This window comes from Danio rerio, chromosome 4 (genome assembly GCF_049306965.1).
Source record: "Danio rerio strain Tuebingen ecotype United States chromosome 4, GRCz12tu, whole genome shotgun sequence".
NCBI classification, from domain to species: Eukaryota; Metazoa; Chordata; class Actinopteri; order Cypriniformes; family Danionidae; genus Danio; species Danio rerio.
In genome coordinates this window covers 20,185,669-20,210,952 of record NC_133179.1, presented here as the reverse complement: position 1 = coordinate 20,210,952, position 25,284 = coordinate 20,185,669, and the positions used below count along the sequence as shown (strand labels likewise).

The 25,284-nt window shown below is 36.9% G+C and overlaps 1 protein-coding gene across 3 annotated transcripts in view; it reads left to right on the top strand.

Annotated features, from left to right (window-relative positions):
* Positions 1-25,284, top strand: part of snd1 (staphylococcal nuclease and tudor domain containing 1) — a 297,580-nt gene that overhangs the window by 76,788 nt on the left and 195,508 nt on the right. The window contains exons 12-15 of one of the 3 annotated variants that reach the window (NM_182865.3): positions 1,138-1,241; positions 5,657-5,767; positions 9,072-9,144; positions 13,867-14,008. In NM_182865.3, coding sequence (NP_878285.3) covers positions 1,138-1,241; positions 5,657-5,767; positions 9,072-9,144; positions 13,867-14,008 — 430 coding nt within the window. Of the gene's footprint in view, positions 1-1,115; positions 1,242-5,656; positions 5,768-9,071; positions 9,145-13,866; positions 14,461-25,284 lie in introns of those variants that run through there. The other 2 variants (XM_073945610.1, NM_001293681.1) reach the window with 2 other exon arrangements.

The following is a 25,284-nucleotide window of genomic DNA, read 5'->3' as shown; positions in this document are numbered from 1 at the left end:
ATATCATTGCACCTGCTGCAGCCATGGTACAGCAGCAACATTCCTTATACCGTAAACAAAGTCATTATGCCATTTTTTATTTAATTTTCTGTTGGTCTTATTACACGATGTAATAACTACAGAAGAGTCCAGCTTTAATCCTAACGATCTAATCTGATTTAAGAATCTATGCTAAGCTATGCTAATAGTGCTCCATCAGACTCAAATAACAATTGAATGGACTCAAAAATGGTCAAATTCAACCATTTAACTCTAGTTGAGTCTATTTTGAAAAAAGTGGTGTTCTTTTGTCACATCACACATTAAAGCAACTATTTTATCATGGTGTTCTCAGTAGTCTCTGCACTTGCTGCATCTCAGATATCAATCTTTGTGATCTATAAAAGATGAGTCACTGTCTGTCCATCTGAGATTAGACTTGGATATAAACATTACGATCATAATTTTTCAATAGTAGTACAGCACACTGTGAGCTTATTTTTGTACCATTTGTTGTTTGCATTTGGCATCTGATAGAGCATTTGGACCCAGAAACTGCGACGCGTGACGTTAAACCTACCAAGCGGATAGTTACCGCTGCCCGCCTCTTCCTAGCTTGGTGATAAACAGTTTCCATGTTTGGTCCGGCTTCCTCTGGGGAGATCTATGGTCTAGCCTGACATGATTCACACTGACTCAGGGTGACCTTGGAAAGTAGCCCACAGTCATGCTTGTGTACACACACACACGCTCGTGCGCGCACACACACACCAAACCCCTCACTAGATGCCCTAACACAATTTGTCCACCCTGAAAGGCCTGTAATCCATTTTTTCGCCTTTACAGCCAGCTTTTCGCTTGATTTGCAATCCTGTACAAAGATATCAAATTCAGAGTTTGATGTGTTGCTCTTTCTTGGCGTAATTCTGTCATGTTTAATGCGACATCATAAAACAGGGTTACAGTGCAGTTCTCCGTGTCCTCACATGTGGCTTCAGTGGTCAATTTATCTCCATAGCCGCCGAGGCCCTGACAGCCTTTGATGGTATATATTGTGTGTGTGTGTGTGTGTGTGTGTGTGTGTGTGTGTGTGTGTAGACCTTGTTTCTTTGCCCTGTACATTGACTTTAAACCAGTTTGCTTTGTATATCTCTGCAGGTTAATGTCACAGTTGATTACATCAGAGCTGCCACCAATGCCATGGAAATGGGCGTCCCGGCTTTCCCAGAGCGCACCTGTGCTACAGTCACCATTGGAGGAATGTAAGTACACTAGCCAGTTATCAAATTACTGTGCTCATTGACTCATTAAGAACTTTCTTCTCCGACTTGGGTTTTGTTTATATTGTCTAATATAGAATTTTAGCAGTCTTTCATTATCATGTCACATTATTACTTTAATGATTTAGTGCTCAAACTTTAAAATTAATTTGTTTGTAAGGCCCAATCCAATTCTACCCCTTAGCTGTTCCCCTTACCCCTACCCCTCGTTTTACCTGTTCACTAGAAAGGGTTGGGGTTTTCCAATTCTCTTTAGCTGGAAGGCATAGGGGTAAGGGAAAGGGATTTTTAAGGACAACACTCGAAACCAAGGGGTACAAAAGTTTCCCAGAATAAAACCATCTACAACAGCAGCATGGCTGCACAAGGATGTCAGGAGACGCACAAATTTGTATTTTTTGTCATTATTATGAGTTTTGACAACAAACAAGCACATGTTTTAATATATCATAACGCTGTTCATGTTTTACTGTCCTGCTTTAAAAAAATAAAACACAAAAAAAAAACTATAATCTATTATCCATAATAATAATATAGCTGTCTCACAACATACCTTCACATCTGATGACACTCGAATACCTTGTCGGAAAAGTCTAGCGGCTGGTAATGAGCTTTTTACAGTGTCTGCTGTAATGTTAATGTTTACATAGATGAATATGGCCACTGTGTAAATGCACGGTACAGTTATGAGCTTATTGCCACATTATATCGTTTTGGTAACATGATATCGTTGCCTTCAGTGATTTCCTGAAGATAAATACTAAAAAAATAACGCAACTGGATTAACAAGGAGAATAAGAACAAGTAAGAGATCGCGATGAGATGATGACGTGTGCGGTTGTTGTTGTGCTGTACCATTTCCCAGAGGTAAAAGCTGAAGCCCTTCACACTCTGTTTCAAGGGCCAAGGGAAAGAGTTAGGGGGACAAACATAATATTAGGGTTGGGCCTAAGTGTGTGATTGTGAATATAGTAAACATTTGGTTAAATAACTCAAAACATTTATAATTCTGACCAAATTGCCATTTCCAGAATGCACTAAATGACATTTTTAAATTGAAACTTGGAATAGTTTGTTGATGGAAAACAAATGCCATATTAACAAACACACGTTTAGTAAATCCAAGTCTTTTAATTCTGAAACTTTTTTTTTAATGTGCAAAAATTCCTTGAAAGAGATTTCTGTCATTAACACTCTCGGGATTTAGTATTGTAATGAATATGCATATGGCAATGTTGATATATTTGGTCTTGGTGGTATAAATCTGCTATGCTGCTGCTGCAACTGGAATATAACACACTACTTCTGCAAACATAACACATATGTAACCCCTGTAGCAGATCTGAACACAGGTGGGGCTAATGTAGAGGAGGGTCTTCGAAAACGTGCCGCAGTTTATACGGCATAGAATGACATGAAGCTTTTAAGCTGATGTGGAGCAAGCTCATTGGCTGCCGAGGTGACAGCAACCAATGCCCTGCACCATGTAGTTAATGACGCAGGAGCAGATCAGGTGACCCAATCAACCTGCGCGAACTTAGTTTCGTGCCAGACATTTCACTAATATATACTTAACATGACTCAAATGTCAGTTTGACTTCTTACTGAATAGAAAAAGTTACATTTGTACATTTTCATCATAAATAAATATGTAAAATTAAATTAATTAAACTTTTATGCTTCAATTTTGATGGCAATGTAACTCATGGATAAATGTTTATTGAAATTATGAAAATATTAAGTTTTAAGTCATTGATTTGTCAGATTTTGTCCTCTATTGTGTCAAACCACTAAATCGAGTCATTTGTTGAAACAAATTCAATTCAGTCCATTCATTAATTATTCAGATTGATTCTTCTCACAGAATAATTACTTTTAAATTTAGGTTTTAAATTTAAAAAGGTTTTTTAAAAAGAAAAAAATGGGGATAAAAATTTCAAAGGAATAATAATATTATATAAAACAAATATATACAGAATGCTGAACGAAATTGGCACGTTCCCAGAGCCCATCTAACAATCTTCTCAGTTTCAGAATCAGGACATGCATATGCTTTATTACCCTTTATGACTCTTCCATGAATTGAAATGATTCTTGTTCACCCATGTGATGTGGATGTGTGATCTCGCAGACTGTCCCTTGTTAGGGTAAGCGAGTCTGGGGTGGTACTGCGCCTCAGGCTGTGATTACCCAACCGTGCCCCAGTGCTTGGCATTAGAGCAGTGTGGGTAACAGGTGGTCACATCGCCTGAGGGCTCGGCTGCTTTTGCCGCATCTCGACTCTTCGCTGATTCGGAATCAGCTCTTTCCAGGTTTTTCCCCCATCGCGTCATAAATATTTCAGCAGGCTGAACTGATCGTAGATCTGTAAAAATTTATGACAGCACTGACAGTCTGTCTGCCTGATGCAATGGGGCTTTTTTTTTTCAGTGTTTGATTTTTGGGAGCATGGAGGGGAAGGTCTGACATAGAAAGTATGTTTATCATTGATCGCAATATTTTTGTTTTGTTGCTCTTCGGTTTTTGTTGGTTTGATTGCGTGACCTAAAAAGCCACTGCTATTAACTTTTCACTTTGTGTTTTTTGGTTTTGAGCCAGTGTTTTTCTGTAATCAAAGCCACATTGAGTGCTAGCACAAACTGTTTACCTTTCTCCCTATGACTCCAAAATAGGCACCAAAATAAAAAGCCTTGTTTGCTTTTTTCATTCATGTTTTTGGACTTGGTTTTACTAACCAAAGCTTGACAGAATGATTCTTTTGTGTGTTTACTGTGCTGTGCAATAGAAAAAGAGTGAGCTCTTCACTAAAGGCAATATCTTTGTTGACAAATGGCAATGAGAAATGCATTTGTCGCTTTGCTTGCAGGGCACCGGTCCTGCTTTTTGTCATCAGTTATGGATCTGTTCTTCAAATTAGGCCTTATTCAGTGTTACACAAAGATAAAGAGAAAAAAAAATACCTTCAGTCTCCTCTTTCTAACCATGGTTGTGTGTGTTTTAGTAATGTTGTGAAATTATATGGATTAATTATATCTAGATTTTTAAAATCATTTAATCATATGGTGACAGTGGTTGTCTAAAACTTATTATTAGTAGTATTTTGATAATTACTTTGTTAAAATTTTCTGTTTTGTATCTTATTTGCTATAATTACTTTTAAACCATTACCTCAATCAATCAGAATACTATAAATGTTTGCTAGTAACCATAAAATAGCCTAAAATCACATCTAAATTATATTTTTAAAAAGGAAATATAAATTTGAAAGGAATTATACATTTTACAACTCTAATTTTATGATTATGTTGACTAATAGAATGTATCAAATCTATTGGGAACAACACGTCATGATCCGTTAACAACTTAAATATTTTTTGCAAACAAATGGTTTATAAGTTGTCTGATGGAGTATGTATAGAGATAAATGTGAACACCAATAGAAAATATTGGTTAAAGGAGTAATTGTGGGTCCACACCAAACGTGGAGCAAAACAAATCTCATGGGATGTTTTTCACCCGAGTTAATTTTTTGCTCTAATTCAAAGATGCCCTAAGTAGGGCTTACAGGCCAAAGTTGCCCCATTAAAACCTTTGATTAGGCCCACCATCCTATCTGAGAGTAGAGTGAGAATGATGAAGAGAGTTGGGGAGAATGCCTTTAAAAGAGATTGTCATGTCTAATTTGACGTTGCCTTTTTTGTCTGTTTGTTTGTTTATTGAGACTATGCAGAAGACATCGGTGAGCAAATCAAGGCAAAAACTCGTGTAACTTTATTCTGTTATTAAAGAGATGTTTTTGTTCAGTTCATTATACAGATAAACAAATAAAAAATGCTGTATTTGTTAATATAAAGCAATGTTTTCTATTTATTTTGAAATATTATTAAATAAATTAGGAAATTACGTTGTATGTCATTATCACAGTGATACCTAATTTTGCCTTTGTCGTGAACCCAGCATACTGTAAATAATGGTTTACATTGTGGTTAATAAGCATTTCTTTTTAATATCATTGAAATTATTTTTACAAGATTACAAGAACATATTGACTATCTTTTACACTTAGTCATAATTGTGTGCCCTTTGTAAACAATTTTATTAATTGCTAAAATAAAGTACAATCTTAATGCACTCAATATTGTTTGCTATTTGTTCAAACTAATTTAAAATAAGCTGAAACAACACAATTTTTGAGTTTTTTTTTTTTTTAGGACAACTTAATTGTGTTATGTTTAATCCGCTTGCATTTGTAAAAGCTAATAAGTTAACTTAATTCCTTCATGTTGTCTCGACACAAATCAATTGCATTTTTGTACAGTATGACCCCTGTATTCGTTATATATGTATATTATAGTCAGACTGTGGAAACAACCGATTCTGTTTTGCTCTGTCTGTAGAAACATCGCCGAGGCACTGGTCAGCAAAGGTCTTGCCACAGTGATCAGATACCGCCAAGATGACGATCAAAGATCTTCTCATTACGACGAGCTCCTGGCAGCAGAGGCGAGGTAAGTCACAACACTGAAATAAAACCGCCAGCGGGCGGACGTAGCCATATTCCCGTTCACCAAGGAAGAAGCAGACTGTGAAATGGAGCCATTTTGTTGTTCGCAGTAAGTCAAAGCCTGTCTGGTTAGCTTTCATTTCATGGGGCCCAATATCAGTCCCCGAGCTCATACCTCAAGCACCAGCACTAAAGCACGACTCTTTTATTCTTTGTCGACGAATATAATTATATAGATTTGCGGCGCACAGGTTTCAAGGGTGGTTTATTGCACAGAGAGAGATTTGGATCTCCTGACCGGCGATAGATGTGGCGACTCTCGAGAGAAAAGACTTCTTATCTGCCGCTCCTCCTTTTCCATTTCTATTCTTCACTTTCACATTCATACACACACGTCTCCGCCGTTTCCTTGTGCTTTGCCTTCACCGGGTTATGCTTCCCAGTGGACCTAGCGGAGATTGGAGGTTTGCAGGCCTCAACTTTTATTTTTACTTTTTACATGTATTTTTCTTTTGAACTACAAACAAACCAACATCTCTTTATTTACTGCTGTCACATTCCATTCTAATGGGCCCATTAGGAGAAGGTCATTGTTCTCTCAATCACCATCAATATTCAAGACTGTGACATTCCTTTGCATGTAGCCTTTCAAACAAAAGGTGCCTCACCAAATAGTTCTTTGGTATGTACATTGTAGGTATGTGGCTTAGGTAAATGCAGAAAATATATAGGCAAAAGTTTTATGTTTATTTATAGGGGTGTGACTCACAGTTAGGTTACGATCATCATGTCATCAATTCGATATCTTGGGGCATCACGATGCATTGACGATGCTTTACATAGACAACTAGAATTTTTTTTCTTCAAAACACATAAATTTGTTTTAATTAAAATCCATAAATATATTTATATTTCTGTATTATTTGTAATACAATTTTGCCCTTTAATAAAGCACGTAAATATATGAACTATAAATTTAGTTTTACCTGCTCAAAGAAACACTCTTTTTGAACACATCAAACAAAACTCGCATACATGCACAGAAGACAACATGAACATTTATAGCAAATAAAGTAATGTAAATGTTATCCTATTTGCCTTTTGTGCGCTGTCGAGTGAGTTCTTACACCCCTATGATTGGTCGTTGTCTTCACTTGCTCAACAGAAAGGGCAGCGATTGACTGTGAAACTATCAGCGCTGTTCTTAGATAAGTGATGCAGGAAGAACAGCTGTGGTTACAGTTTATATGCGCTTATATGCCTTAGTTTTAAAATAGCATTTTAGAATGAAAATGATCCTTGTCCACAATGCCGTTTCATCTAGCTTTTCTGAAAAGATCTCTGTCCACACTGTACCGCTGAAAACGCACGTCACTTCTGGTATGCGCTAAAGCACATGCACAAGTCTGAGCTCCAGGCAGTCAGCGGGTGCTTATAGCTCAAAACCCCAGGAAGCATTGCACTGCATACATTTTATCAAGGATGTACGGCCTGATCGCGTCTCACTATAGTTGTTAAACATGATATTTTATTAATTTTGTCTCCATCTAATGACTCTTAGGTCCTTTGAATCGATCAGGTTTTTACCAACCAAGTTTGTCGACGCCATCAAAACAACACTGATCACTGTCTATTCATGTTTTATTTATTTATGATTTGGTTATGGGTAAAACCAAGACCATGCGGGTCAGGTAGTTGAATTGGTAGGCTACAAATAATTGATTTATGAATGAGCATTTTAATTTCTCGCCCTTGACTCCTTTGCCAATTTATTCTACTGCGACATAGCACATAGCAGATAAATGACAGAATGGTATAACCAGTTATGATCTAATACTGAACCGATATCAAATTGTCCATGTCTGCTTCGCAGTGCATCGAAGAAACAATAACTTTGACACCCCTACTCATTTAATACCACAGGGATTAGCCCTAGAATGAAAAGCTCGGGTTTTGACCATATTTGGAACAACAATCATGAATATGAATATGACCTGAAAACCATTTGTGCTTCAGTTGCCAAAATATTTGATTCGATTCCATGTTAAATGACATTCTTTTCAAAGTGGTGAAGAGGTTTATTTTAGCTAGAAGGAGTGAGTAAGCTATCTGTATGTCTCCGGATTAACCTAATTTATTCCTGTTTTGTTGTGGATAAAATTTAGGAGACATTCTAATTATATTCAGCAAAATGAGCTGACATACATGTATTTGAATTGTATTTTGAAGCTTTAACGTACACGAAAACACAGGCAGGACTTAACAAGCTCTTTATAATGTTTAATGGCGTTACTTCACAAAAGGAAAGCACAGTAAGAGCTAAGTGATATGACACAATGCATAAATGTGCATTAAACACTAATTCTCATGTGTTTGATGCCTTGTTACAAACAAATGTGTCATAATTTACATGGAAGACCTTCAACAGATAGAATTAAATGCACCTTATGCCTCCTCATGGGGCGCTGAATAATACATCTGTAAATCCCAAATTTAGCGTTCTGACTATGGATTTGCATGAGAATGAGAAAACAATGGTGTTTGAGGCTGACGTTGTCATTTTCATGTGCTGAAGTTTTATTATTCAGCTATACCTAGGTATAATCAGTAGAACCTTTAAATAAGTTCATTAAAACTGCTTTGCCAGTATCTTCTAATTAGCAAGATTCCGCTTTTATTTCTATTATCTACTTTCGCTACTGCTCTCATGCGTTCACACTGACACACACACAAACACACACACATGCATTTCCTCCATTTTCTTGTCCTTCACTTTCTCTAGGTAATGCTTCCCCGTGGAGTTGGCGGAGATGGGCGGTTTGCAGGCCTCAAATTTATTTTTAGCCAAGATTGCTGGTCGTTACCCTACATCCTCTGAGAAATAAACCTCAGGACGAGCTCCTTTCCTCTCTTTTTCACTGAACATGATTGGACCCCAGAGAGGCTTCAGCCGCAGATACATCTGCCTTAAAGAGGCCAAAGACGCGTCCCTCATACCTCCTGTATCTACTGTAATCTGCAGGCGTCACAACTCAGCAAACCACTATTACACTGATCGAGCACTCAGACACACACAAAAGACACCGTATCCATTCCCATGTGTAATGTTGGGGTGCCGCTGCCCCATAAATGTGATTTGTTGGCTCTTTTGTGGCATGAGGGATGGATGGATGGATGAATGGGTGGGTTTGTTTAAGGGTTGGTTTCTCAGGCCTGGATAGAAATGGTTCAATTTCCTTTTTTTTTTTTTTTTTTTTGTAGGGATTTGTGAAGATTTCGATTGTAACTATGCTTTTGAATCATTGCAGGGCGATCAAGAATGGCAAAGGACTTCACAGCAAGAAAGAAGTGCCCATTCATAGAGTGGCGGACATTTCAGGGGTAAGTGGGTGTTGGGAATAACTAATCCTACATTGGATTTTTGTTTTGTTTTTTATGTTTAAATTAATTTAGGCGTTTTAGATGTCAATATTGCTCCCTTATGAAATATTGACTGATTAAAAGACTGATTAAAATCAATAATGCAACTTTTTAAGTATTCATTAAAACAACTCATCACAGTGAACTCGTATTAAAATAACAGGCGTTTTTAGTGTGACAATAAACTATTTGGTTAAGTTGAATGCATTGATAGGAGATGCGGTGGCGCAGTGGTTAGCACTTTCGCCTCACAGCAAGAAATTCACTGGTTCGAGTCTCGGCTGGGTCAGTTGGCATTTCTGTGTGGAATTTGCTTGTTCTCCTTGTGTTCGCGGGTGTTTTTCCCCCCACATCCGCTGTGTAAAATGTGCTGAATAAGTTGGCGGTTCATTCCGCTGTGACGACAGCTGATTAACAAAGGGACTAAGCCGGAAAAAATGAGTGAATTAATGTATTGAACTATTCTGATTGAAAGATCTTTTCCCAGTACTGGGTTGCAGCTGGAAGGGCATCCGTTGCATGAAACGTATGCTGGAATAATTGGCGGTTCATTCCCCTGTGGCGACCTAAAGTCTAAGCTGAAGGAAAATGAATGAATGAGAGAAAGAAAGAAATGAATGAGAGAAATAAATTCTTAGCCATTCATACGCTGGTATAACATGCATGCTGGTTTCACTGTCTTGAATAAAGTTATTAAACATAATAATACAAATAAAAATAATAATAATTATTATTATTACTTGGCATACGTTTACTAGTTTTTCTTTTAATATTTAGAAGAAAACTTATTTGACAAAATATTTATCCTTAATAAAAGTCAAATAATACAAATACAAACAAATCCACACATATTTGTCTGATATTTTAGCTTATTTATACATAAATTAGTCAAATTATAATGCTATTAAATTAAATGTTAGAAAATAAGCTATATCAGTAAATAATTTGATATTTTGTTTATCCGTGTGCATGTTTTGTTTTGGCCTATTTGAATACATAAAATATTAACTCTCTGAATTGTTTTGATATTGACCAACGTGATCTTCACTTTAAATGTGGTCTAATTAGTCATTGTTTTCAACTACTAATCAGAGCACATAAATTGAACACATTTTTAAATCATATTGAAATATTTCATTAAAAGTATGAGTCACACTTTAGAATAAGGTTTCATTAGGTAATGCATTTACTAACATGAACTATTTATAAACACAACTTGTACAGCATTTATTAATCCTAGTTCAACATTTATTAATGCATTAATAACAATTAAAGTCATGCTTGTTAACATTAGTTAACGCACCATGAACTAACAATGAACAATTTTCATTAACTAATGTATACTAACATGAATCCAACACTGTAGTAAATATTATATTGTAAATGTTGTTGTAAATATTGTTTGGTTATGTTAGTAAATCCATTAACATTAACTAGTTCAATCTTATTGTAAAGCCTCACCATATATGACATGTATTTCAATATTCAATTCAACATTAAAATCATTCCACATACTCAAATTAAATATGATGAAAATACTAAAATAAATCAAATAAATCTGTCTTTTTCCCCAGCTTGACCCATTACAGTGTATTTGAAATTATGAACGGCTTTGCCAATATCTCCTATATCCCAGAATCCTCTCTCCGAATCCTTGATGTTAAAGCTTGGCCCTATGACAGCTGATTTATTGCTGCATTACGGCTCTGCCCAGTAAATTAATGAACGCCCCTCTAAAAATAGGCTTTCCACCCATAAAGTCATCACGCTTGTAGCTCTGAAGTTGTTTTTAGGCGAATCCCGTTTGTGCGCCTCAACCCAAATGAAGATTACATTTTACTTTGCTTGTAAAATGTCATTTTGCTGCTTGACAGGCCTGTGAAGCGACTGATGTTCAACCGCCGCTGACTTCGTGTTCACCTCTTTTTCATTCTCTCATCTCTGAGTTTATGAATTAGCCTCTCCGCTTTTAATGAAGTCTATGGCAGCTGTCTACCAACTTTATTTTTCTTTTTTCAGGATGTTATTTATACCCGGGTTTGTGTAGGCGGCGTTTAGAGTGAAAGAAAAAGGGCCGTGTCACTCTCAAACGCTAACATTCTCATTTCTCATCCAGAAACAAGATTTCCTCGTTATATGACTGACAGTCAGAGTAATGTCGTTTGGATTGGGACTGTGTCGTTGCTCTGAGAGGACCATTTATCTTTGGATGCGTTTGTTTTTTTTTTCTTCCTCTTTCTTTTGGTTTTTCTTGTTCTTTACGGCTGTATTTCCAGCTCCAGTGGGCGGCCCTGGTGTTCTGAGTCACAGGAAGCAGCGATATTTAAAGTGAAATGTGAAGTGTCTCTGTTACACACCGAAACCTCAGCTGTCAAGCCACGAGATGGGCAATCTCACTTCTAAAAGTACAGCCTTGGCCAGAACACTCTTGAAATAGAGCTGCCCTTCTCACAATGATGGCTCACGCTATCGCTAACTCTGTTATCCTCCACTTGGCCTGTCCTTTTTCAGTCCACGGCTGAATTACAAGTGAGACGTATCTAAATGAATGTAAAGAAACCTAGCCGAGTCGGGGCATTTGAAGAATTTCAATTTTCTCCCATGAAAAGAGAGAGGGATTGGCCTTGTGTGGGCAAAATTGGCGCCTGGAGGCAATGCAAATATGACCGTCGAGTGAACTCGCTTTGGTGTAAACAAAGGTGAACAACAAACAAGCGTAAATGAGGGAAATGTAAATGCGTGAAAGAAACAAAAATGGATGGCAATCATGTCCACATGTTGTTCAAAAATTCAAGGGATAGTTTTCACACCCTTCACTTGTGCAATACCTATAGGATTTTCTTTGTTGAACACTAAAGAAGATGTTTTGACAAATGTTGGTGACCTATATAATGTTTTTTCCTATTATGGACGTCGATCACCCAGCAATATTCACATTGTCTTCTTTATACAAATTTATGAGGACGTTTTTGGGTGAACTATCCCTTTAAAATGTGATGCAAGCTCTTATTTGAACAACCAGAAAGTTGTTTAAACCTAAAACATAAGTTTAAATATGTGAAACAAAACTCAAGCTCTAAAATAAGAAGTAAATAAGCAAGCAAGTGTAAATATCAAACAAAAGTTAAAGTGTGAAACAAAACAAAGTGGAAGATGTGTGAAATAAACAAGTTTAAATGTGTGAAACAAAACAATGAATGAGTGATTATTGTTAACATGGAGTAAATGCAGCAAGCAAGTACTTGTAAAAGTTTCAAGCAAAAAGGTAAATATGTAAATAAAAATTTTTTTTTAAAAGCAGTATTTATTTTCATATTAAATTAAAATTCTATGTAGGATGATCGATGCCAGCAACCAGCATTTATCACAATGTCTGCTTGAAGTGATTTTTATTTTTGGGTGAACTATCTGTTTTAAATGTGTGACGCAAACTAAAGATGTGTGAAATGCCAACTGAACAGCCAGAAAATTTAAACCTAAAACAAAAGTTTAAATGTGTCAAACTCTAAATAAAGACAAATAAACAAGCAAGTGTAAATGTTAAACAAAAGTTTAAATGTGTGAAGCACTCTGAAGTAAAGATGTGTGAAATAAACATGTGTAAATCTGTGAAACGAAAGCCTATATGAGTGATTATTATTAACACAGAGTAAATGCAACTAACAATCAAATACATGTAAAAGTTTCAAGCAAAAAAGCGAAATATGTAGAAGAAATAGACGTACATGCAGACATTTTTCTTTTAGCATGAGCTGGAAAATGTGTGTAAACGTATAAAACCAAGCAGGATTTATGTTAGTATTAATTAAATTAAATTCTTACTATGGAAGTTGATTGGTGCCAGTAACCAGCGTTCTTCACAATATGTTTGTTATACAAATTAATTAATAATGAACTTTTGGGTGAATTATATCTTTAAAATGTGTGAAACTGAACAACAAGAATGTTTAAACTTAAAACATACAGTTTAAATGGGTGAAACAAAACTCAAGTTCTGTAAAGCAAGAAAAAAGCTAGTGTAAATGTCAAACAAAAGTATAAAAGTGTGAAACAAACCGAAGTGAAGATGTGTGAAATGGATCAAAAACCTAAATGAGTGATTTTTAACACAAGCAATAAAGCTAAATATGTCGGGGGGGAAAAAAAAGCACATGCTGACGTTTTAAATTTTGTATGAGCTGAAAACTGTGTGTAAATATATAAAACCAAGCAGTATTTATTTTCATATTAATTAAATCAAATTCCTACTATGGAAGCTGATTATGCACAATATCTAAAAAATGAGGTAATGTAAATTTTTTTGGTGAGCTAACCCTATCCATATTAAAGATGTGTAAAACAAAACTGAAAAACAAGAAAGTTCAAACTTAAAATATACGTTTAAATGTGTGAGACAACTGAAGCTTTGTAAAACAAGGACAAATAAAAAAGCAAGTGTAAATGTTAAACAAAAGTTTCAAATTGTGAACCAAATCGAAGTTAAGATTCGTAATAAACAAGTGTAAACATGTGAAACTAAAGCATAAATAAGTGAAACTAGTGTAAATAAATAAACGTACATGCAAAAAACAAAACGAACAAATAGACATGCTGACAATAGTTTTTTTTTTGTATGAGCTGAAATTCTTTTTTTTATTTATTTGAAAATGAATTAAATGACTGTTTTCTCTTTTCTTTCGACAGGAGACACAGAAGGCGAAACAGTTTTTCCCATTCCTGCAGAGAGCGGGCCGCTCGGAGGCTGTGGTGGAGTACGTGTTCAGTGGCTCCAGACTCAAGCTCTACATGCCCAAAGAGACGTGTCTCATCACCTTCTTGCTCGCTGGTAAGTGTCAGCCGGCCTCGGCCTGTCAACTATACCACCATCTGTGACCACATAACCACCACAATGTGGCAGCTGACCGCTGTTGCGCCACCGCTCTAATGCTTTTTGTTCACTTGGGCTAGAAAATGAAAATCCAGTCATGTTTTCATCCATATGCTGTTGTGTGTTTTCTCTTTGGTTGAACAATAGAGAAGTTTAAGCTGCTCTCATCATATATTGAAAATGAGAATCTCTAAAAAGCACAAAAGTCCTCACTATATTCTATATAACTTGCGATATAAATAAAATTCTCTTACATTTCCTGCGTTGATAAGGTTGGAGTTTGCATGTACGACCAGGAACTAGAACATATGGCTTTACTATAAGACTAAAAAAGTAAGTGTACGGCAGGACCATATGTTTGATGAGGTGTTATGAAAAGGAGCGGAATAAAACATGATTATGCAACACTGATAAAACAAGTGATTGCTCCTTATTTAACATTTCTGTACAAAGAGGTCATGTTTCCATCTTCTAGTCATATTCGCAGATCAGAGTTCACCATGTTTGAATTTTGAAACGCAGCAAATTGTTTCAACCTTCAGTTTCCTGTTTAACACATTTGTTTGAATATGAATGGAAGTCTTTGGGGTGAAAATGAGTGTGACAGTGCCTTAACTCTTCCTCAATTTCCTTCATGACACAATTTAGAAATCTCTTTTTCGTTTTTGGAACTAATAAGGTATATGGCTTTTTAGCCAGCAGAAAGGAACCAGAAAACCGATGAAATTTCCATAATTTTAATAATGAAAGTAAAGGCCCCCTCACGGATAGTTTCCACCTAAACAGAAACCAAACAAAACGTATTCAAGGCCTGGTCCTCTCTCATTTTCAACCATCACCTCCCCTCCTTTTAAGTTTCCAGAGCTCTTCCATGTTCCTCCTCCAAGTAACTCTGCTGTAGAGGTCTGCACGGGACTGTTTTTTTTTCCCGCTGCCGTGAGATTTTATTCCGCACCCAACTGCTCCTGCTGTATATTCAGTCTTTGTTCACCCCTCCCACTTAGAATAATTTTCTACCTGACTGTTCCTGCTAAATTTTGATCTGATTTGCAAAATCTCACATTTACTACGAGTACTACCAAAAGAGAGAGATGACAGATAAACCTGTAGGATTGTAGGCTAAATGTTAGTTTTTTTGCCACTGTGATGAGATATGAACCGCCTTAAACCTGCTAAAGGCTAAATTTTGAGTCATTATCGCATCTCACAAAGTTATTTATTTATTTTTTTTAAAGTTATGCACATGAAAAAGACTCCCATATATTGGACTTGCCTTCCTAACAGTAAACCGACAATTTTCTGAAGCAAGCTAAAGGACTGCACATCTTCACTTTGCTACATGTTGGTAAAGCCAGCTCTCAGGTCTGTTATGCAGATGATTCACACATAGACTGCGGAAAAAAAGCATGTGTAGAAAGCACTGGTCCATACGTTCAGCACTAGCTGTACCGTTGCTCAAGAGGAAAGAGGAAATTTACAGATATGCTGTTACAAAATAACTAGGGGTTGAACGAATTTAGATTTTTGGATGTTGACTTTTATGTTCCCGAAGTCGAGTGGACGTCTACTAGTCCCTGGTGATGTCATCAATTAATTACAAGATGCCACAATTTGCGATTTATTTGTTGGAAATATATACACATGCTGTTTGACAGCTCATAACACATTGCCATTGCAATGCAACAATACCAATAGCTAATTTTAGTACAAAATAAATGCACTATCAACACTTTCATTTCGTTAATAATGCAACATTAGCACCAGGGCTAATTTTACTGCTAAATAAATGCAGACAACACATTGATCACTGCAGGTTCTAGTAAGAATGTAACAATAACACATATTTTAGTGCAGAAAAAAATGCATACATCCTTAGCACACAGATTCATATGAAAAATATTCTTAACAACGCACGAAAGACAAAGGCTACAATATAACGTTAAGCCACATTAAACTGTCAGAGACTTCGTCATGCGCATCTTTTACCACTATGATGGTGCGTGCTAGAAAGCTGCTCAAAATCCTGCTCAAGATGGGTGCTTTTCGCAGTTACTGGCTTATCTTAGTTATTAGACATCTCCTCACTGCACATCTACACCATGTACACCTGGGGTGATATTTACGCAAACTGTGAAGTTTGTCACTCCTCCGCAGCTGCGCACTTAACAGTTTCTGCACGCTTCGCAGTTCATTCATAGAATATGTCTGCGTCTACGCTTCGCAAAGGGCAACAGCCAATCACATTACTTTGCCAGAGTTGCATAAACATGATTGGCTAGCATTTGCTCAAGGGTATATGCACGGAGCGGCCTAACTGGCATCTGTCGGACGATTTAAAGTTCACAAAGTTCACGTCTTTGATGCTGACATAAGAAAAATAACATTTTATAAATTACTTTAAATAATCGGAGGGCAGTTTTATTCAGTGAACCACCTTAGTGTAAAGCTGCCATGTAGTTCAGGTCAAAAAACACGCGACTAGTCGACGTCAGTCAAAAAGCATTACAGCAAAGCATTAAAGTCAACTAGTCGGTGCAACTCCTAGAAATAATGTTGGGACTCGGGAACGCTATATTGCTAGACCACCTGCTCCTGCTCAAATTACAACAGAGTTACAGACTGCCAACACATTTAATTCCGGCAATTTATTCCAGTGTGCAAGAAATCTGGTTGGGTCCTGTGGCTCCCACAGTACAGCTGCGGCAATACAGACCTTTACTCTGCAGTATTTATACGTGGTTTAGTTTCACAGAATTAGAAAGGAATCCTAGTTTTTTAGTTCAGTAGAGGTATAAATGCTTTTTTTATAATTTATTTTTTTTACTCTGCCGCTATGGTTGTTAAATGTCTTAACTTTAGCGAGACATATTTAGAGCTTATGCACGTGGGCATAAGCCCTCTAGCTTCCCGTACGAATGAAACCGGTATTACATTACATGTGGCTCACAACACCTATTTAGTGTAAAAATGAAAGATAAAACTTCTCTCTAAAGATGGAGGACGTTTTTGTCTCTGTGGATACGAAAGTTATTGTCTCTGAACTCGTTATCAGAATGAATAACAGAAAATATTGTGCCCATACCAGCCATCTCTAATTTAAACCCATTGAATGGCTGAAAAATTACCAATTTTGCCAACAAAAAGCACAAACAAACAGCACAGAAATTCTGCACACAATTGACTTTTGTGTACCATGGATTAAAGATTCTCGGGTTTTAAAGGACAAGGCGGTAAGTAAATGACAGACTTTTTTATTGTTTTGTAAACTATTCCTCTTTAATAATTCATAAAAACATCAAGTGTGTCCTCGCATTCCCCTGCATAAGGCTTGATGGTGAGATGCTTTTTGTAGCAGGCATTTCTGTCTCCTCAGGATGCTCTGCTTGTGGTGTTTTAAGATTGAATAGCTTCTGTCCTCCTTTTCTGACCTGTGGAGGCCGGTGGTTTCTGGCAGGTCTGGAAAGCTAGTCTTTGTGCAGGCGTTTTGTCTATGCCTTTGACCCCCCCAAAGGCAAGACGGGGATCTGAAGAGCTCAATCTGATGCAAGGTTAAGTGTCATGCTTGCTGGCTGTGAGGTCTTACTACACAGCATCTGTTCTTCCCCCTGTGTTTCTGTGTGTTGGGCATATATGTGCACATGTGGAATGTAAAGGAAGCACTGGTGCACGTCAGAGGTGGTGCTGGACCATCTGCGACTTTTCACCTTTTACCAGCGCTCCACATATAGCCAATTGCCATTCTCACTAGCAAATTTGAGCATGTTCAGATTTTGTGTTTATTTATAGATTATTAGTTATATACATTAATTAAATAACTCAAAAATGTCAAATAATAAAAATGTACACCTTTTAAAATTAATGCAAGTAAACTGTGGTGTCACATGAGCATGATGTAGACTTAATAAAACCAACCAGGTATTTTGTCTTTAAAGTATCTTGAGAGACCGGATGTAAATCCTTTCATTTGATGGATTGATTGTTGTTTGTTATTTTGAGTCAACTAAATATTTGCTTGAAAAAGGTTCATATTTTGGTTTTGGGGTCACCAACAACAGGCTGATATGCATGCAAGGTCAAAAAACACTTTCATTGGTTGGAATCATCTCTTCATCTCTTTGTACAAGTTGTCCCCGATGGTTGGCATCATCTTTTCGAATGTGTTGTCCTTGAGTTCCTCGATGGTTAGCATCATCTCTTCACAGGTCTTGGATCACAACAATGGCGCTAGAGGCCAAAATCTAGAGGCTTTGGGATGAGTATCCACAGGTGGAAATAGAGAAAATATATTAAACCGCGTTATCTAGCCTCAGTGACTGATTTTATTACCTATTTTGAAGAATTACTGCCTTATTATAGTTGGTAACTATAAAATAGTTTATCAGATTAACCTGTTAGTTTAGTAAAGACTATTTGACTATATTGCTATTGGATACACCAGTTGCAGCTTTTATTAACGACAACAACAAAAAAAAAAAAACGTTTCCATAAATTCAATTTGTATTTAGCCTTGTTTTAATGTTAAGGAATTTTAGTGTGTAAGATTAGTAATTTGCACCTGAACATTTCAAATAAAACCCTCAAATGTATATGTAATTACTATATAACACCCGTTTATTTCTTATGCTCAAGTGTTCCTACATATGTTTTTCATATCACACTATTACCTCCTTAGGTTAACTACTGAATCCCCATTCTACATGTTAAAAACACATTTAACATCTCCAGTTGGGTTAGGGTGAGGGTTAACTTTTTTTTGACCCACGAAGAACATAAATATTTTTGACCATTTGCTTGAATTTCAAACATGGGAAGATCGCAAGGGTCTGTGCATGAACATTCAGGCTTCATTAGACTACATAAAGAGACCGTCGCTTTCTTGCGGTCGCTCAATTTCTTCCTTGATGGACAGCAGTGTCCTCCCAAACCCGACCTCAACCTTTTTTTCCACATCGCTCCGAAAAAGCCATCGCTGACTGATTCCTGTTATTTCTGAGGAGTTTATTTCTGTTCTCTCACCATCCGGTCTAATTATTCACCCTGAAAACAGAGACGAGAGACGCCCATCTATTTCAGCATCCCTCCATCCTTCCATTATTTGTCTCAACTTCCCCCAGTGGAGAACAAACACCCTCCGCCCCCACCGTGCTTAATTGTGCATATCGTCATTGGAGATATTTCAATTAATTTGGTCATTTGCTCCTGAGAGTGTTTTTTGTGTTTTCTTTCCTCCATTTGTTCCTTTTTGTAATTATTTTTTTTTTCTGGTTTCCTCCTTATGAGGGATTTCAAACAAGAAAACCTTCATCTCTCTGTGTATTTTCTAAAATTATCCTTCTTGTGTAAATCATTTCTTGCATGTGCCTCATTGTTTTTTATCCATTATGTGATTTGGTAATATACGCTGTGAGGTTTGGTGCAGAAGGGGCTTTAAAAGTCATTCAGGTTTTTGGTTCCTATCGGAAATGTTTCTCTTTCACAATCACAGGTACTTGGGGATCTGGTCTCCTGGTGCTGTTCTTTCTGATGTTTCAGGTTTCTAGCAATTGAGTGTCTGTGAAAGCCATTTTGGTGTCAGAAAGAGGGGAAAAAAGTGACAGCAGCACCAGGGGCTGTGAAATGAGCTACGGTGCAAATGAAAATGATTCAGCAGTTCGAGAGGTTATTGAGTTACAGCACAGGGGGCAGAACACCATAAACTCACCAGTGCAAATTGTGTTTGGTTACCTGCAAGTTCTTTTTATGATTTTATGGTTGACTAATTAGATCTTGTAATTGTGTAAGGCAACAGGGTAAAGGTTTAGATTTTATAGACTAGGTTTATTTCTCTGTTTTTGCACTTTTGAACTTTTGGACCTTCAGAAAAGTATATCTGTTAAATTTTATTTGCCTTTTCACAAATTTTAGTTTTCGTACGATATTCGCTGATGTGTTCTGTATATTCAAGGTGAATTTATTAGCTCTACAATAAAATAATTTTCCAAATATTAACCGAATGATGTTTAATTGAGATTTTTTTTCCCTCAATGTTTTTAGTTTTAAAAACTAATTTCTAATTACTATTTTCTGTTGTCTTGATCTTATATAATATTTTACTAGTTATTTACTAGATGCTAGTCTCGTTATTCACGGGAGTTACATTCTAATAATAACCTGCAATAGGTGAAATTAAAGTAGTCAGCTTTATTATTTTTTTTTTAAACAATTATTATAGATGTTTAAGGCTGTAAAACCCCCTCACTATACACTTTATACACTTTTCTTAGACAGGCATTAACATTTTTACACTTTTCTCTCTTATTTAAACACTCTCAAAGTTCAAACCTTCGTAGAAAAATACATCCAGTATTAAAGAACGAAACCAAAGATTAAAACCTGTTGTGGCCCATTTCCATTGAGTGGTAGGGTTCAGTACGGGTCACCTGCCAAGAGTTTACCAATCTTCTCATCTACATCTTTAATCTTCACCAGCACATGTAACATCTTGTTGGAAAGTATTTCCATCATTTCGGGTTTGTTCACAATAGTCCAAAAGGTGATAATAATAGTTTAAAATGGTTGTTCATGCTTTAAGTTGCTGAAAGAATAATTATTTTGAGCTTCTCCTTTGTTTCGTGCTTTACTCTCCTGTTTGTCCATTTCTGAAAGGATCAGATGTCAGAAGCACTTGAATAATCATGCGTACATTTTAATCATCAGCTCTAGTTCATTATGTCAAATATAGATGCGCGGCGAGTGAGAGTGTAACTGCTTGCACTTTTAGAGGGCCTTGTAAAACAAAAACAGGACAGCAGATTTTGTTCTTTTTGGCTTTGTGTCTCGTCATTATGATGACGACAAGGTTTGTTTGAGCTTGGGTCGACCATGGCTCATTATTATATGTATATGTATTATTACAATGTAATGTTATGGCTTTGTATTAAAAATGGAGCCTTCGTTTGTTTTCATTTTCCTGGCATGTGCACGGGCTGGTAACGATTGTCTGTAATCCAGTAGTGTTCAGCTGTGTGTCTGGCTCCACCTTTTGGCCTTTTGTTGTGCCATGTACACTTTAGAGAGGGTACCCAAAAGGTGGTACGGTTTGATTTTGGTACCTTTTGACAGTGGAAACTGCCATAAGCTTACAGTACCATGCGGCTCAGTGGAAATGGTCCATTGATCTTCATTTATTTATTCTAAAATGGTGCCCTACAGCTGCATAACTTCTAGCTTCCTTTAGCAGGTCCAGAAGTTACTTTCTTTTTTTTTTTTTTTGGGCTGTGGGTGCTTCCGCAGGTGTTTTTGAATGTGCAGAACAATGTTTCGTCGACATTGTGGGGGGGAAAACTTGCAGTATTTTTAAAAAGGGCCTGTTCACACATGATCCCTTTCCGGTAAGTTCCGCAAAAGGTCTATATGTGTGAAAGGGGCTAATGCTAACACTTTACTGAAAATGGCACTTAATCGATTGCTTAAATTTAAATTATGTTTCTTAGACTTGGAATACATGCACAATTTAGCAATGATTTTACCAGTGCTTTTAAAAGGTACAACATTGCAATAGGTGTAGTTTAATTTTTCCTTTGGGTTACGTTATTTCATGTTTTGGGATCAGGTAGGCAAAATCCCTAAAACTTCAAAGAGTCATTTAATCACATTTTGTTGAACAATACAATGTTTTATATTTTGATTAATTGGGATTTACATTTTCTCAAAGCTGAAGAAGCGAACTAGCATGAGCGAAAATGGTTATCCTTCTGTTTAATTTACAGTAATTGTCTCTCTCTCTCAAAAAAAAAAAAAAAACATTTAATGAGAACCTACAGTAGACCTGCCTTTTGTATATGTCTAATTAAAGTGCGCACAAAGGGATATCTTTGCCAACATCTCGTCATTAAATTGGTCATGGGTTTGTGTGTGTGTGAATGCGTGTCCATACAGACAGACAGTTCCTCTACATGATTGTTGCATGAATGAGCTCAGTACTAAATTAGACCACAGAACGCAGCCGTCCAATCAGCAGGGACCCTCTGCCTTCAGTGGTTGAAAGGTCAGACAATGCCAAAGCCCCGCCGAAGAGAAGCAGAGAGAGACAGGCGTGCTTTCTGTCACTCAACCCTCCATTACAGCACACACTTCCCTATTAGTGTTGCTATGGTGAAAGCCTCTCCACCCACAGGCGCGCCGGCAAAGGTTACCGTATTAAAAGGGCAGAAATGCTTCATTGCTCGCTTTCTTATTTTTTTCCGCTCCCTTTCCAATTTAAATGCAGCTTTTCCTGCAGGACCAATGATATCATTGCGGCTTACTGTATTGTGGCAGTTCAACAGATGTCGAAGCAAGCCTGACGTGTTGGTGCAACATCATGTGAAAAATAACAACTGGACGTGAATTTTTAATGTACACTCACAGGACACTTTATTAGGTACACATGTTAACAAGTTGGACCTACCTCTGCGTTAAAGGGATAGTTTACCCAAATATGACAATTCTGTCATCATTTACACACCTTTGAACTTGTTCCAAACAAAGATATTCTTAAGCATGCTGGAAACCTGCCAACATTGATTTCCATGGTGGTTGTTTTTTCCAACTATCAATGTCAGTGGTTTATGCTTTGAACGTTCCTCAAGATATTGGGCTCTATTTTAGTGATTTAGGTGCAAAATCTAAAGCGCATGGCCCTAAAGCATTAAGGGCGTGTCCGAATCCACTTTTGCTAATACGCTCTGCGCCCCGGCACATGGTATAACAGAATTGTGCCTATTCTCTTAATGAGTTATTGGTGTGTTTTGAGCATAACGTGTATTAAACCAATCAGAGTTTCATCTCACTTTACATTTAAAAGTCAGTTGTGTTGAGCCATGACGCATTTGCTATTTATATGGTGGACTTTGTAAGTGGAAAAACTGAACACTTTACTAACAAGAAAGCGGTTAAACAGACAAACTGCACGAGGGTGATGAGCATCCTCCAATCAGCTTTTTTACTTTATCTTTTACTTTACCTTTTTACTTTTACTCCTTTACTTTCATAGATAAGGAAGCGCACTATAATGTGTTGTACACACTTCACTGAAGACATCCATCAGCCTACCTCTTTAATTTTGTGTAAGCGCAAAGATTTGTTTCAAAACTATTTCTAAATTCAGTTCTATTTTCCAGCAAAGGAATGATAATATAATGAATATTAATAATAATAATAATAATAATGAAATGTGGTCAAAATGTGGTCAAGTTATATCCAAATACATGTCCTATTCCTATGCTCCATATAGTGACGCATACATCTCCAAAACTAAATACTGGCGTCTTAGATCAGCTTTCACAGTTGGTCAGTGGCGCAATATATTTCAGTTTCTTAAAATAGTAACGTGCCAACATTGCGCCTTAACACACCTCCTTTTTTGAAGTGGCACAAATATATGTGCTATTTAAATAGCTTGAAGCCAAATGTGAATATTAGGGTTGCGCTTGTCTGAGAATACCAACAAATCGCACCAAACACTTCTTGTACCTTATTTCGACGGGTGTGTTAGAGCCCATTGTGTTCAACAGGGGACAAAAAGGAAGCTCAAACTGGTTTTGAACAAGTCCAGGTTAAGTAAACATTGGTGTAATTTTTGTTTTGGTTGAATTATTCCTTTAAAAAGTCTCTTTATTTTGTCATTGATTTAACAATGTGCTGGAGGCATTTCTCAGAGAATTGACATGGTATCGTTGGAGGTTTGTCTACTGTGCATTCATAGTGTGAATTTCCCATTCCAGCACATCCCAAATGTTCTCTGTTGGATTGAGGTATGGAGGACATCTGAGTTTAGTGAATCCAGTTTGAGATAATTTGAGCTTTGTGACATGGCACAGTATTCTGCTGGAAGTAGCATCAAATGAAGGTTTCACTGTGGTCTTAAAGGGATTAGCATGGTGTGAATGCTTTTGCATTTAAACAATGCTCAATTGGTACTAAGGAGCCTAAAGCATTCCAAGAAAATGTTTCCCACACCATTACACCACCAGCAGCCTGAATTGTTGATTCAAAACCGGATGAATCCATGTTTTCAAGTTGTTCATGGCAAATACTAACCTGTCCATCAGAATGACTCACAACATCACAAGTATTCAGACTAGACAACCATTCTTTCTCCAGTCTTCCGTTGTCCTAGTTTACACATGTGAGGGTTACATGCTCGCAGGAAAAGCTCTGCTCAAATAACACACACTGACTGGATTTTTTTCATGTTGCAGCATACTGCTTGCATAAGCGCTTCTATGCCATCATGGTAATGCTGCTAAAATGACAACTATCGACTTGTTCATAGTCAATAAATGTGGTTTATTTTATTAAATTGATTTTGTTTTTAATCAGTATAATTAAATTTAATTTGTGTCATACAAGATTATATTTAATAAAGCATTATTTGATCATCACAAAGCATTTTTGGTTTCATTTTTGGCCAAGTTCAGTCCAGAATTTTTTGATTTTGGCCTAGAAATTTTTCATCGATAGATTCAAGACTTGATAAATGTTTGCACCGTTGTTGGCCTCGCTTCACTCCCACAACTCTCTGTTCCACCCACACTTGTCACAGGTACAGAGTTGAACAATCAAAGATCTTGCATTCTACGTCGTTTTGTGCATCAGGGTGTAGCAAAGGTAATGTGGAAATGTAAATCGGACCTTAGTCACAAAACATTTCACATGATAAAACCTTCAGACTTATAGAATGTTAAAGTCGTTGTGAAATCATCAATTTACAATTTATTTCGCTTGCACACATTGTCTTGCTAACATTTATTTAAAGTCTGCTGAAGTTGTGGTCCTTTTCTGTTAACGCCAGTTTGACAACTTCAGCGACAATACACTTGACATGCCCCTCTGACAGTTAGAATGCTACAAGAGAATGATGCACGAAAAGATAACCTTGCCCCCTACTCAGTGTTCTGTTTTAATTGTAAGTACATCAACTGTTACACCTGGCTCAGGGATGTAACATAGTAAGGGAGACAACAAGGAGAAGTATAATCAAATAGAAGATTTATTTAACTCGATTTAAATTATATAATCAAAATATCAGTATCAGCATGTTCAATCAGTGTGAAATGCAAGTGTATGGATGTGGTAAATGTTGTCAGTGATAGTGTGTGGATGCGAAACAAAGCATAATGCCCAAATTGGAGCTCAGCTCCGGCCAACTGCCAAGTGAATGGACAGCAGCCCCCACAAGCTCTCTGGCGTGGCTTAAATAAGGGCGCTGACCA